We start from the raw sequence: 16,150 nt of genomic DNA on the forward strand, positions 1-16,150 counted from the left end.
GAATTTTTATCAGCTAAAAACTGCAATATTAGTTTAAACATTCCGAAAATATTTTTTATTTATAAATTTTATTTATTAACACTTCGTTACATTACAAAATTAAAATTGAACATAGTTAAATGAAAAGAAGATTTTTGCATATCCTCGTTTAGATCGGAGGAGCATGAATCAGCGTAGTCCAGTAAAGGCAGGAGGAGAGATCATGTTTTCTTTTCTTGTCCTAAGTATGACCATTCTTATGTATTTATTAACACTTCGTTGCATTACATAAAAAAAAGAAAATTAAACATAATTTCATGAAAAGCAACTGGCGGCCTTCTCGCTTTCGAGAGATTTCTTCCAGACAACCACTGTGAGCAAAGGAAAAAAAAACAGGGTTAAATTACATAACGTAGGCAAGAAGTGCAAAAATACATATTACAAATACAATATACTTCTTTAGTTTCTCTGTCTATTCCCCTTAATACTACCAATACTTTTACTTCTTCGAGATTTAAATCCCCTTGTATATAATATTATAAGTATGTTTATTGTTAATAATAATATTAAACTATAATTTTGATTTATTTTTCCCCTTATTTTATTTTTTCGTAATTTTATTCCGTTTTCAATCATTTATGTTATGTCGCGATAAGTTTCCTTCGTTTTTTATTATGCATAAACTGTAAATAATTAAAACAGCGAAGTATAAAAATCTAATACTTGACGCTGGCTAATGCACAAATCGTGCTAGAGCCTAGAGCCAAAAGAAAAAAAAACCGGCAAAAATATATGACCGATGTTTTGATTTTTCGTGAATCGCAACCAACATTTTATACACAAATAATCTTAATTGTTATTTCTCTGGTCTCTATTTTACTTATTCATATAAAAATGTCTAAGCGAAATAGCGTCGGCGCTACTACTAATAATACTCTTTTTAATTATTTTACCAAAACTCCGCCTAGTACGAAGAAAGTGAAACTTAGTGTAACTAATGAAATAAAAACTTCTACAGAAACTGTACAGACTTCAGAAAGTAAGCTCACTAATTTCTTCACTTTATTTTTATTGTTTCTAGACAAACTGGTTAGTTTCCCTACAGAATCCATGCATCTAATTGTGTGGTGTTTACTTTTTCTAGCACAGTTGAATAATGCTGTAATATATGCTTTATAAATGCTAAGGGCTTATTTTTATATCTTCAGGCTTAGAGTATAATTCTATTCATGTTGCAGACAAAAAGAGAGAACGGCAAACCTCACCCTCTCCAAGAAAAGACAATAATAATCACACAGATGATGAATCTCCAATTGCACCAAAGAAAAGAAAAAGAATCCGTCTTAATCCTTGTGATACCGATGATTCTGATACTGAAAACAAAGGTAAAATTTCCTTTTTTTCCTCCTGATAGTTGTTATTACCTTATAAGCAAACTAATGGTGAGAAAAACTTGTCTTCTATTTCTTAGTTTGAAATAACACTCATTTGTTTAAATTTCCAGAAGATAATAACATAAAATCAAAGAAAAATGCTTCACTAGGAAAAAAATTGCAGGAAAGTTTTCAATATGACCCTTCTGATACACCAAAAAGTAAAACTAAGAAGATCCCAGTTGCGTAAGTTTTATTAAATTTATAACATCAATATGGGATATATGTTGTTGATATGTATAGCCATGGTGATTTTAATTGATTATATTTAGTATTTTCCTTAAGAGTTTAACACTTTTTGTAGAATTCAAGTTAAAACTGAGTCTCAAGAATCACCAGTTATTGCTGAGGAAGGTGATTGGGTTCATTGCAAACTAGACTGGCTCAAGCCAGAGAAAATCAAGGATGCCAAGGGACGTAGGCCAGACCATCCAGAATATGAATCAACCACACTTTATGTACCTAAGGAATTTATGAAGACTCAGACTCCGGTATTTAAGCTTACATTGATGTGAAAGTTGTGATATTTATCTATAATGTCATAATTACCAATTGAATTGTTTTTATTTCATCCTTTTCAATTGAATACATTTCAATGTATTGAAAAATAACAATTTAATTACCTGGGTTGAGAGGTAAATAAATATTAAAACCTTGAACTAATCACTAAATTAGGTAATAAAAATAACAGTGGCCCTACAAGCCTTTGTCTAGGCCTCTGATTACTGTATCAGTTTTGTCATTTTGATTTCATTAGATAAGTAGCTAATCAGCTCGGTCGCACTCTGAAGCCATTAGTCACTATTATATATATACGACACTATTTATTTAAGTTGGAATTTATTGTGACTTTTAGTTTGGGAAAGTTTTGTCATACTTACTAAATTAGACACATGGTAGGAAACCTAAATAAATAATTTTAATCACAAAGTTGGTTAAAAAAAGATGTATGAAAGGCAATTCAATTCTTTAAGTTTCTAATTTTTTCTCAGTTTTGTCTGATTTTATACTATAACTGATTTTTTTTCGGACTTCCGATGGAAAGTACTAAGCGTATGTACCTATACACTTAAATTATTTATATTTATTTCTTATTAAAAAAGAGTTGTACCTAACATAATTTAACAATCAATTTTTATTATTTTAGGCTCATAGACAGTGGTGGGAGTTAAAATCAGCGCACTATGATTGTGTACTTTTCTTCAAAGTGGGAAAGTTCTATGAGTTGTATCATATGGATGCCGCTGTGGGTGTCAATGAACTAGGATTCTCTTACATGAAGGTAAAGTAATATTCTAACATTAAAATTCCCTTACCCGCTTCTAATCATTCTTAATAGGCATAGGTCAGCCGTTAGTACCTGACACAGACCCTCAATTTCCTCATAATGTATTCTTTAACAATTTCATATCATTGCTGCCTAGCCACTTTCGAAGGCACCACCTTAGGGTTGATTGGCATATGGCCACATTCTCTTAGACCGGCCTTGCTTTTGTAGTTGGGAACTAGTAGAGATCGTCCGTTGCTTGCAGGGATGGATCTCTTTTTCGATATCCTTTTTATGTGAATGTGCTTCAGCCACTAGGCCAACACTGCTTTACAAGAAATTTGCTCTATTTGTATTAAGCTCCAACTAATTTGGTGTGTTAATTGTCAACATTTAAGTAATCCGTAAACTTATAACTTTTAGGGTGAATTTGCCCATTCGGGGTTTCCTGAAAGTGCATACGCGCGAATGTCTTCAACTTTAGTGTCTAAGGGATATAAAGTAGCTCGAGTTGAACAAACAGAGACCCCTGAAATGATGCAGGATAGATGTAAACGAGGTACGCAATTATTATAACTAAATAATATTTTTTGTGCTTAAAAAAGAACACTCGCGATATAATATAGACAACTATGTACTATATTATAAGTATATATAAATATGTATCAAAATAAATTGCTGTTGGCTTGAGGTTGGCTGGACCGATTTGGCTAATTATGATATGTATTTGTGGATGTTCAGAAAATAATAATGTTAGCGATAAGGCCGCCCGCTGCCTTATAACTTTTGAAACCTGTTTTTTTATTTTTGTTATGTGCATGTTTTTGAATAAGGTAATAAATTATAAATAAATAAATAATAAAACTAAAAACTACCTTTGAAGTTTTCAATAAACACTTAGCTTATTATAAATATTTCTCATATTTGACATCTTTTTAGAAATAAAAAATTGATGCCTTTGTGAATTTGTTTCATAGCTTTAGGTTTGAGGTCTAATCTCTTTGGTCTGTTAATAACATTTTGTATCAAGTTTGGACACAAATATAGTTTATCTAGTCATGTATAATTATCTCAATTTCTATGTAGAACAAAAAACAAGTAAGTATGACAAAGTGGTTCGTCGTGAGATTTGTCAAGTGTCTCTGCGAGGGGCACAAGTTTGCGGCCTTCAAGACAATGGTCCTTCGGAGTCGAACTCACCGTTTATGATGGCTGTCGCTGAAGAGGTACATTTTTATTACTTTTCTTTTTTTATGTAACGGAACAAATAGACAAGACGCTCGTGTTTTTTTTGCATTTGTATAGATAATATAATAGATCTATTATATTTTTAACAACAATTATACATCAGACATTATTTTATAATAAAAAAGTATTATTATTTTATTCATAGAACTTTACTACGTCAAACATAATGCTATATCTACAGCATATGTTACAAGCTATCTTTTCTAAAATATATGACCATTTTGGTTAATATGAATGTTAAAAAACATTATATATATAATAAGAAATAAAAATACATGTTTTTGTTTTGGTAAGCAAAAAAACTTTTGTTTTGTTTTGGTAATCTTTGAATCAATTAATACGAATCGATCAATAAATCGAATCAAATAATATAATACAGTACACTATGCAATAAAGTTTAAAGGGTTCACACACTCAAAGTTTGTGAATAAGCCTATTTTCATATGTAATCAGCGTGTCAATATCCACTAACAGAAAATTAAAAACAACATCATTGAAAAAATTGTGGTAAAACGAGACGGTAGCCCGGAAATGGGGCATAACCCTCATGACATGGCCCTTCTGTCACAGCTCCCTGGCAACCTGCCCTTGCCAAATGGGGCATGGGTGACACAAATTTTCGTTTTTTTTAATGATAATTTTTATTTAATCAAGAAGGTGATTGTTGTTTTTATTACGTCATCGTTTCTAAGATAGTTCAAGTATATTTCTCATATTTCAGGAAAACAATGGAATAAGTACATACGGTGTATGTTTTGTTGATACGTCTATTGGTCAATTCCACATCGGTCAGTTTAAAGACGATAAACACTCTTCGAGGCTGCTCACAACCCTTGCGCATTTTCCACCTGCTTTGGTAAGATTTCTTCGATTTTATATATTTTTTTTGGAATAAAGTTCTTGCTCGATCTCAAAATAAATTATATAATCTATCATAAAATTTCTATCATAAAACATAAAGAAACTATTTATGCAATATTAACAAAGAAATTTTGATTTTATTAGATTATCTCCGATCGCAAGTCATGCACAACACGAACAAGTAAACTTCTGTCCACACATTGTCATAGTGCGAGAAGGGAGACGTTAAATATGGCGCCACCAGAGAAAACGCTGAAATTGTTGGCCGAAAAATATTACAGGACGAATGAAAATGGTCAGTGGCCGGAGGGGATCTTGCAGTTTTTACATGAAGGTAGATAAAATATTGTTATTAACTTATTATAAAATTACTTTATTTTTTACTTTGTGGAACCAGCTGCCCACTGAAGTAATTCCGAACCAATTCGACTAAGGGTCCTTCAAGAAAAGAGCGTACCGATTCTTAAGGCCGGCAACGCACTCGCGAGCCCTCTGGCATTGAAAGTGTCTATGGGCGGCGGTATCACTAAACATCAGGCCGTTTGCCCCTGTTCTAAAAAAAAATACTCATAATTTCATACGATGCACTGTAAGTAAAGAAAAATAACATATAAACCATATCGTAACATAATCGCCTCGCCTCGGAACAGGCTTCAAACCGCGATGAGGCTCTTCGTACCCGAACTCGTGTTTCTTCGTCCACCCTTGCCCCTTGCCCCTTGCCCCTTGCCCCGCGACATTCTTGCCGAAACAGAGCCGTAAGCGCGGCGTTGTGTAGCCGTAGACGAGTTAACGTACAGGTGCTGCTGATACGCTTTGGTTACATACGTTAAGCTGGGTCCACATTTGTAGCGTTTCGGTGTATCATATTTCCGTTGCGTGGCTTCGGCGCGTATCATGATCGCTAGTTTGGACGCAAAATGATACACGCGCCAGCAAAAGATACATCGGAAGAAAAGTGAGCGTCTATATTTGTAAAGCAAAAGCCGATACACTGACATGATATGTATAGTATTTGATAAGTATGGACGCGTCGTTTACAGGATACGTCTTAAAAATACGACATGGACAAAATGAGCGTCCATATTTATGATACAAATACTAGATACGATACGAATGTTCGTGATACGTCAACATGCTACAAATGTGGACCCAGCTTAAGGTTGACGACGAGGCGATACGCTTACGATCCCTTTCTGAGTTGATATGTGTAAAGCATACTGCAAAGACCTTTAGAGCCTTTAGCAACTTTGAATTTTTTTAAACAGTATTTTTAATTGTTAAAAATCATACGTTGTTATTTCCAGGTGACGTTTTGGGTCTAACGCCGGCTGCGAATAGTAGTTTAGCAATTAAGGCTCTGGGAGGCTGTGTAGCGTTTCTCACGGAATGTTTGCTTGATATACAAATTTTAGGTAAATCTTACTTCAAAACTATACACTGTATTAATGTTATTATGTGTATTATATACCACAATTGATATTTATAATATATATTGCAAGTTTGTAACTTACCTAGATAAAAATACTATTCATGTAGAAAGTCTTTTACATAGGTCGGTCAGAAACCACTTAATAAAATAAGGCACTTTTATATATACTTACTAGCTGCTCCTGAGAACTTCGTTTCTCGTTTAATGTGATTTTGCCTGCCTTTTAAGTACATACCAACATGGAACATTTTGCTAAACTACCTTACAGTGTTCCATATTCCGGAATGAATACTTTTTAGGATTTCCTTTTGTGATTTTTTTCTACGTAAACCGCAGAGTTCTTAACTAACCAATAAAAAATAGGTTATATGTATTATTATACGTATAGTATGCTGTAACATAAAAAAATAGAAACAAAAAAGACTTGCATATGTGATAGAAAAATGTTCATGTAACCGATACGGAAATCTGGACCTAGACCTAAAAAGGTTTTAGTGCCACTGATTTATTTATTTGATGTGTGTAGGTATGTCTCAATTCTCTGAATATACACCCCCTGATGTGCTTAATATGACTTTGCAAAATGAGAAGACTCAATGGACTGGTGGTAGTACAATGGTCTTGGATGCAATTACGTTGAGAAATCTTCGTGTAGTACAGGATGAGGGATGTCTCTATGATAAATTAAATTTATGCTCTACCCCCATGGGAAAAAGGTATGTTATTCCTTGAAAAATCAAATTGTATTATTCTTTTTACAATAAAAATAAGTCGATATTTCCATTTTCGTGATTTCCTTTACCTTCTAATTTTTAAATATTTTTTCTCTAATAACTCATCTGAGGTCTTAGGTTTGAATCCTGGCTGTGTATTAATTGAATTCTGTGTTTTAACACTCTCTCACTCGTAAGGACAGCATCGTGAGGAAACCGACTTGCCTTAGACGGTGTCGACGGCGTGTGTCAGGCACAATAGTCTGATCACCTACATGCCTATTAGAAGTCACAAATGTTCCCGAATCAGACACAGAAATTTGAGTCCCACACCTAAAACATTTTTCATCACTTCCGTAATCATTATTACGTCCTAACATACAAAATATTTCCCCACAGATTACTATATCAATGGGTATGTTCTCCGAGCTGTGATTTGACAGTGATCAAGGAACGCCAGGAAGCTGTCAAAACTCTATTTGAAAATCAAGACATCTGTCAAGAGGTCAAGAACTTGCTGACAACGTTGCCAGATCTGGAACGACTTTTGGCTAAGTATGAATTTTTTTTTTAGAATTTTGATATTATGTATGATGAAAAATTTTGGATAGTGCACAAATTTATATGAAATTTTAAAACTTTGGTACACAATAATAAATTTTAAATCCTGTTTCAAGAGCTTTCAAACCCTGTTTTGAAGTTTGACAGCTGGTAAGAGGCTCACTTCATGTTAAGTGACACCGTCCCGTCTATGGACACTCACATTGCCAGAAGTCTCGCAAGTGTGTAACCGACCTTTAAATGGACTTGAAACTGGACTTTAGATACGAATTAGAATATGGCCCTAATACATGATCTTTGATTTCAATTAGAACGTTTCAACTTAGGCAACAAGTCATCAATATAGGTTCAGCAGTTTTTGAGTCATTTCCTTTTAGTTGACAAAGGTCTGTCAAATATATGACATAACTAAGTCACTAACATATTTCAGAGTCCATGCCCTCGGGAATTTAAAGAAATCAAAAGACCATCCGGATTCGAGAGCAATTTTATATGAAGAGAAGACTTATTCCAAAAGAAAAGTACTGGATTTTATTTCGGTACTCAATGGGTATACAGCTGCGTTGAAGCTTGCAGAATTATTCTGCGACACCGACTCTGTCTTATTGAAGAGGATCACCCAGCTATCACCGGAAGGGAAGTTTCCTGATTATAGAGAGACTTTGAAATTCTTTAAGGTACATATTTAGTTTAATATTACTGTTAAATAAAGATAATGTAATATGAAATAAAATTAGATACATTAATTATAAAAATCCGCAAAATCCGCCATACATAAATCGGCATGCAAATGTCATTAGTTTTATTGTCACATAATAGAAGCATTAACATAATGTCGTAATAATAGAAAAGTTAGGTTAATTAGAATTGGTATCAAACTTATGATCTAGATACTCGCCCACGCTATAAAAGCACCTTGCCTTTAAAAACCTTATCACCTTCCCCTTGAAAATATTACATGGCAGCGATCTATAACTTCTAGGAAGGTGATTTAATATTCTTATAGCCATGGCGTAAATTTTTTTGGAATGTAGCGTGGTGCAACATGCAGGCACCCGCAGCCGTGTTGCATCCCTCGGTATATACAAGCAAGTTTCTTTATACGTTTTAAATAATTTTGGATTCTTAACAGTCATAACATTTTTACAACAAACTCCCAAGCGAAATTAGAGAACTGTCACTAAATAAATTCAAAGCCCTTGTTAAAAGTAAATTAATTAATAAAGCCTTTTATAAATGTGACGAATATCTAAATGATCCTAATCCTTGGGATTGATTTGCTCCAGTTCAAACAATTTGTATTAAAATCTTGGCGATTGAAAAGAGTGGCGGAAAGTTTCTTGCCAGTTCTTCTTACCCGCTCTACGCCCTTGACTTGCGAACTGGTGGTAAATGTAAATTTACGGTTAATTTAATTTGTTTTTCTTGACGTTCATAAGTGTACATGTTTACCTAAATGAATAAAGATATTATGACTGTGACTATGGCTAACTGCTTCAAATTTATACAAACTTGGTACTCTCAGAAAATCGAGCTCGTGAAAAATTGGTCTAAAATAATAAATAAATGTCAGTGCTGATAGTACGAATATGCACGCACTGCAACTCGTTATCGATTACTTAGCTAACAGGTGACCAAAATGTAGATGGAGGTTTTTGAAGAACTGTATAATGTCGATAGAAAAGATAAAAATGATAATATGTTTGTTATCTATATTTTGACAATAGTTTGACTATTTTAGAATCTATATATTGGGAGATTTAATTACAAAAGAAAAATAAAAATTCGTCATAAGTTATTAAATTAAAGCAGACGAAAGTAAAATATTAATATATTACGTGTGACTTAATGTTGTATTATTAAATTCAATGTAGCTTCGCTTTGGAGGTAAAATGCGAAGCTGACTAAACCAGGACGCCTTCGTCCATTCAGGGGTCGCAGAACATTAAACCATTATGTTCAACCTTGATGTGATTGCGTACGTGACGTGACTCGTACGTGACGAGAGAACACGTATACGCGTGTTCCTATATTGTTATTAGTGTAATTATACAAGATTTATTAATTATTTAAAAAAAATAATGCGCTATCCTTACAGTACTAAGCCAATAGAAAAATATATATACGTATGATAAAAAATACGTTTATTTTGGAACGTAGGATCATAATGGTATCACTTATTCCACGTAATTAAATTCGAGCCTGTTGGCATTCCTACTCATCGGCAAAGAAGACAGAAGGTGTTGGCAGAGAGAAAAAGCCGGCGTAAAAAACTCTCGATACTCTTTTTTTAAAAAAAGCAAATCATCAAACAATTCTACAATATTTAAAATAAATATACCAAATTAATTAGAAGTAGCCTGCCCAGCAATAGTCCCAGGCCCTTTTATCAACTAGATAATCAATAACTTTATAGTAAGCCTTTGAACACAGCTTTTCTTTAATACATTCCTTAAATTTATTAAAAGGCAGAGATAAAAGAGCCTCTGGGATTTTATTAAAGAAGACTATCCCTTTTCCCAAAAAAGAATTACTAACTTTAGATAGATTAGTACGGGGAAATTGCAGCCTGCGTTTGTTCCGAGTATTGACAAATTGAAAATATGAAATACATAAGATATACAATATCGCTTATGTGAACATATTATAAAGATATATAAGAGACATTCAGTAGGCTGTTAGAAACGGGTAACCAAATACTTGGCGATCAAAAGGGATGACGGATAATTCTCTCGCTCATCTCGTCTGTTCTACGCTTAAATTATAAATGAGTACTTTTATTTCGACATGCGGAATATTTTATTTAATGGCAATTTTTTCATATTAAAGGAAGGCTTCAATCAAACTCAAGCGGAGAAGGAAGGAAAAATTTTGCCGGAAGCTGGTGTGGACCAAGAGTATGACAACACCTTGGAGCTTATCGAAGAAATTGAGCAGGAGCTTAAGAATTACTTGGTGGAACAGGAGAAATACTTCAAGTGCAGGGTAAATGTTTAATACTATTAAAAAAACATAAATCACTTGTTAAACATTCTAATATGTAAGTTTTCTTTTTGATGTAATATGAACAGTTGTTAAAATTGATAAACATGTCTCTGACGTTATTTAAGTTGACTATTGAACAACATAAATCGCATTGATGATTGATGGCTGTACAGTTTCGCTGAGTTTTGATCTATTTATGTATTTTTTTTAATTGAAGAAGTCCTTCAAGAAGAGAGCGTACAAATTCTTAAAAGGCCGGCAAAGCACTCGCTAGCCCTCTACCATCGAGAATGTCTATGGGCGGCGGTATCACTTAACATCAGGTGAGCCTCCTGCCCGTTTGCCCCCTGTTCTATAAAAAAAATAAAAAAGTATGAAAAACTGTTTATTGCTAAATGTAGAAATTATATGGTTTATGTAAACGTCATTGTTTCATGTTTTTTTATTACGTAACGTTCCGTTATTCGTAAACCGTATCTATTTATAAAAATTTCAGATAACATATGTGGGTAGTGATAAAAAGAGGTACCAAATGGAAATTCCGCAAAATGCCGCATCCAAAGCAGGAGGAGATTATCATATGGAAGGCGCCAGGAAGGGATTTAAGAGATATTCTACTGCTGAGACAAAGGTATGTTTTGTGTATCTTGTAGATTTTACTTACTTTTTTTTGTCATTTTGTTAATGGCATGTAAAAATTATACTTTAATTTTATTTCATTAAGAACATGTTGCTAATGCACAAACAGTGTTAGAGCCAAAAAAAAGAACATGTTATTATATATAAAGGGGCTACTTAAGTATAAGTAAAAACTTTTTCAAAAATATTTGATAGCAAGCCAATATAAGCAGATAGCAAGTTAAATATATCTTAGTAGTTTTTAAAAGAATTGAATAAAAATAAACTCAAAAGGTGCAGGCGATGGGCGGACTTATCGCTACTAAGCGATCTCTTCCAGGCAACTTATTTAAAAAACAATATTAATCACCAAACATATTTCTAAACTGAGTTTTTTTCTCTATATATTACGTATTTAATTTTGATGTAAAAAAAATTAAATAATTTTATATGAATATATATAATTTATATTTTATAGCTACGAATATTAACCATATCCCATTTTTTATAGGACTTCCTCGCACGCATGATGGCGGCTGAAGAGCAAAAACGCGTAGTACTAAAGGATCTCAGTCGTAGAATATTTGAGAAATTCTCTAGTCATTATTCCCAATGGGCCGCTGCCGCACAGTGTGTTGCGACGTTGGATGTGTTACTGTCCCTTTGCGAATTCGCTACACAACAGACGAGCGATATTTGTTTGCCTGAGGTTACATTTGGCGATACACAGGTTAGCTTAGCAATACAATTTTATGATAATATTTGCAATTTATTTTTATGGCTTAGCTAAATATATTTTTGAAGCTAAGGTCGTAAGTTATAAATAATTAAATACATTTTTGGATATATATATTATGCAGTTATTTTTTTTTTGCCAGGCATTGAATCTATGGATATACTATATAATTATTTTTTAAGATTTTAAATACCTATATTTTTATTTTTAATGCCGTAGAATTCTGACAGCTATCATTTTTTAACATGTCAGATTACGAACCTTATTGTTCGGGCACATTTTGCAACTTCAATACGAGTCTGAACATCTGAGTTTACATACATTTTATTTGTTAGTGAATGTATCCATTTTACTAAGTCCTTCATATTAAAAGTAGGTTAATGGCGAATAGTAGGCTGTGATGCCAGCTAAAGAAATAAAATAAAGTAATTAAAATTTATTTGATAAGTTATTCGTGATATTGAAAGATACGTTACTTTTGTATTAGCTCACTGGAGTAAGTTAATATTTAGATTTACTTTTTGTTGGGTGAAAAATATGTGGTAGCATTTCAATTTTTATTGCTCTGAACTGGTTCAAATTAGTGCCTTTTTCGGTGGAGAACTTTTCTAGTAGCAACGCTTAGGAAATGTTACAATTCTACATAATAAAAAATCTGAGTTTAGTTTTTTCTATATTTTATATGTAAGAATATAAATATATATATATATATAAATACACATATATATAAATACACATATATATATATATACATATATATATTTATAATTTGATTTATATAAAATTTCAGCCCTACATAAGCATAGTAGAAGGCCGTCACCCCTGCATACCAATTGTGAATGATTTCATCCCAAACGATACATCCCTTGGGGAGAAAGGAGCCAGTTTGTTATTACTAACGGGACCTAATATGGGCGGGAAGTCCACTCTAATGAGACAAGTCGGATTATTAACTGTCCTTGCGCATTTGGTATATATTATCTTCTGTTGTTTAAGTATATAAATAAAATGAAAACTAATGAGAAAAATCTTATGCACCTACGTAAAAAAAATTATCTTAATGTTATTAAATCGGTTATAAATATATATTTACACTTCGTAAACCGGCCTTACCGCTAACGACCGATTGTTACCGATATTATCATTCCTTGCTTAGAAAATCTATGAATGCAGAACTGACTTTTAAAAATAACAAAGTCTTCTGTCAGTCAAATACCCGATCTACGATATTTAAGGTACTTTTCCTTCATGTCCCATAAGTTTGGGACACCCTGTATAGTGTGAATATAGTGATGATATAATGGTATATAAACTTGTGGGGCTTTTACCTTGGTAATAATTAATTTGCAAAGAAGTTTCACTTCTGACAAGTGCACTATTTGCACTCACTTTTTTAAAACTTAAATGCCTTATGCTTATTTATACAGCTTTTTATTGTTCATTAATTTTGTGTCATGGAGTTAATCACGTTATATTGTCGTAGAAATAGGACACTACTTTGTATTGCTAGCGATAGATGGCGCTGTTCTCAATTGAGTTCAAAGTTGAGAACAGTGAGCCTCCTGCCCGTTTGTTCTATAAAAAAAAAAAAGAAAAAAAATTACAAATATTTCAGGGAAGCTACTTCCCGGCCCAGGAATGCAAGCTCAGTTTAGTGGATCGCATCTTCACCCGTTTAGGGGCTTCTGATGATATTCTGTCCGGTCATTCCACATTCCTTGTGGAGATGAATGAGACGGCGGCCATTATTAAACACGCCTCGCTTCATTCCCTTGTGTTGTTGGATGAATTAGGTGAGTAATCATTGATGATATACAGAAAATATTCTTATTGTACAAAAATAGTGTAGATGTGTTATGTAGAATTAATTAATTAAGCAATACTGTTTAGATGTGAAAAGGAAGAGACTGGCTGCCCACAACACAGGGAATCCTAGTGTGGGGGCCAGTGCACTCTATTTTATCGAAACTTTCTTGTATATTGTGTCTAATATGGAATAAAAAATTATATGTGTGAATACACTCATCTCAAATCTCACTGAAGTGATTTTAATGAAACTTAAATTATTCAAGGATGTTTTCGAAATTTAGCACAGTTATTTTAAAATTATTTATTGTTAGAAATACATATTACAAATATATCCATTTCTATACAGTTTTACTGTTTGTAATCTAAATCATATTCCAACATGCACGTCAAACTGATGACCTCCTTTCTTTAAAGCCGGTTAATGTATACCACTATTGTGAGTGATGAAATTTTAATATTTTGTTACGAGCTATGGGTCGGATAGAAAACGCCGTATCTCTTCAAGGGTTTATTTCTAAATAAATCAATCAGGAATTTGAAAACACTAATTAACCGTCTTTGGCGTATGGAAAACATAACTGAAATGCACTAGTGATTAACGATAGATTTAAAATTAATCAAAAATTTTTAATTAAAATTAATAAATTATTAGTAAATACTATCACCGTCGTATATGAAATTTATTTAAAAACACTAAAAAATATTTATTTATTCACGCTGTTTAGTTGTACTGTTACGAAACACGTGTTCTAAATAAAAAAAAATACTAGAATATACAACTTGAACATAGTTATCGAATTTAGCAGTGTGTAACTGAATCGTAAAAATTCACTCTCATAATTTTCTCCATCGCGCCAAAAGAAGTATAACTTCAAAAATTGTTATTTTATTTGCAAATTCAGGTCGCGGGACAAGTACATACGACGGTACGGCCATAGCAAGTGGAGTGTGTGTGGAATTGGCAGAGCGTGGATGTAGAGTGTTGTTCTCCACACATTATCACACACTCGTCACACACCTCGCGACACACCCTAATGTGCAACTGGGGCATATGGTTAGTATATTCCAAATGTCTTGTGTTTATAATTATAAATCTGAATGAGTTATGCTCGTATTTCGAAGCAAGTACATGAAAACTTGATTATTTGATTTTAAATTTTATTTCGACGCGGCGTTTTAATATGTCAGTATATAATTAGAAGATAAATATCCAGAGAATAAAATAATATCTACGTTTAATAATTTTAAAAGTCCGCTATGATGAGGCAAATAATTGTTTCTTTCTTTTGTTATTAAAAGCGGAAAACAATACCGGCTTTGAATAGAAATCCTCATTGTCATCTTCTATATCAACTTTTATTATATTTTACAATTTAATGGAATTTATTTTAATAGTGCGAGTAATATTTTAAATCTTGTATGTTTTTAGGCATGTATGGTAGAAACGGAGGAAACGGAAACTGATGATATCCCAGAAGAAACAATAACCTTTTTATACAAACTGAGCCCTGGTGCTTGTCCAAAATCCTATGGGTTTAATGCCGCAAAATTAGCAGGGATCCCGCAAGAAATAACGCGTCGAGCGCGTAATATATCGAAAAAACTCGAAGCCGAAGCTAATCTAATAAGGGCTTTCAAAGATATAATGAAGATTGGTCAAGTATCAAATATGAGGAAAATTCTTGCGGAATTGACAATTTAATTTTTTTTTAAATATCTAGATGATGATAAGATGTGTTGTGTACCTAGGTATGGTCGAAAGACTCAAGCCTGCCCCTTAGGTTTAAAAAAGTATATGACAAGCATAGTATTTAATTGCAGCTGGTTTAATTTGAAAAACGAATGTCGTTACCGGGCCTTAAAACCTCTAAAACAATTTTTTTTTTAAGTTTGCTTCAGATTCTAATGATTATTCCAATGTAAAATCGTTATGATATTTTTATATTTACTGATTTTTTATAAGGTTGTTAAAATAGTCCCAATGAGAATTGAAGAATATAAATTTTAACATACGATCTAACGACTTTTATAGAGAAACTGTTAAGTCTTGAAATTAAAAAAAAGGAGTTCCTTTACGCTTTCATCCTTAGAGCCTAAATAAGTTAATAAACGTAAGAGATAGATTCTTTCATTTTGAGTTCCAATGTCTTTATTACTTTGCAACCAAAATATTGTTACAAGAATTATAACCACACCACTGTTGTTTCTTCGCCTAAATATGATTTTTAAAAATATTCTGAGGCATTGAAAGTATTGTTAGGTTAGGTTTTTGATTTTTTTATCGTCCTAGAATATAAGTTTGTTATACTTCTTAATGTTTTATCAGCACCTGCATTTGTGCCATTTTGATACTAATTGATAAAACTAGCAGTAAAAGTACAATTATTTTTTGCTAAAGATTTTTGTAAAACTCCTTTTAAAATGTGATTTTTAATGTTACTATTATAATTGTGATTGTTTGGCCCACCATGTGAACCAATAAATATTTTTTACAATAAAAACAAGTTT

At 32.6% G+C, this 16,150-nt stretch overlaps 1 protein-coding gene and 1 long non-coding RNA gene across 2 annotated transcripts; one reads left to right on the plus strand and one right to left on the minus strand.

Moving 5' to 3' along the window:
* Positions 1-310: 310 nt before the first annotated feature.
* LOC123689765 lies at positions 311-2,127 on the minus strand. The gene is made up of 3 exons (XR_006750651.1): positions 2,036-2,127; positions 1,245-1,352; positions 311-350 (listed from the first exon to the last, which is right to left on the minus strand). It is a non-coding gene; the product is annotated as an uncharacterized LOC123689765 (long non-coding RNA).
* On the plus strand, positions 730-16,143 carry LOC110993015 (probable DNA mismatch repair protein Msh6). Its single transcript, XM_045631234.1, has 20 exons — positions 730-1,018; positions 1,218-1,364; positions 1,484-1,598; positions 1,717-1,903; positions 2,560-2,694; positions 3,103-3,238; positions 3,766-3,905; positions 4,649-4,783; positions 4,933-5,122; positions 6,096-6,203; positions 6,747-6,936; positions 7,333-7,488; positions 7,925-8,171; positions 10,324-10,479; positions 10,976-11,110; positions 11,609-11,827; positions 12,624-12,803; positions 13,449-13,626; positions 14,545-14,696; positions 15,072-16,143. The coding sequence occupies exons 1-20, from the start codon at positions 772-774 to the stop codon at positions 15,342-15,344; spliced, it is 3,426 nt and encodes a 1,141-aa protein (XP_045487190.1). The 5' UTR covers positions 730-771; the 3' UTR covers positions 15,345-16,143.
* The last annotated feature ends 7 nt before the right edge of the window (positions 16,144-16,150 follow it).

This window comes from Pieris rapae, chromosome 14 (assembly GCF_905147795.1).
Source record: "Pieris rapae chromosome 14, ilPieRapa1.1, whole genome shotgun sequence".
Taxonomy (NCBI): Eukaryota; Metazoa; Arthropoda; class Insecta; order Lepidoptera; family Pieridae; genus Pieris; species Pieris rapae.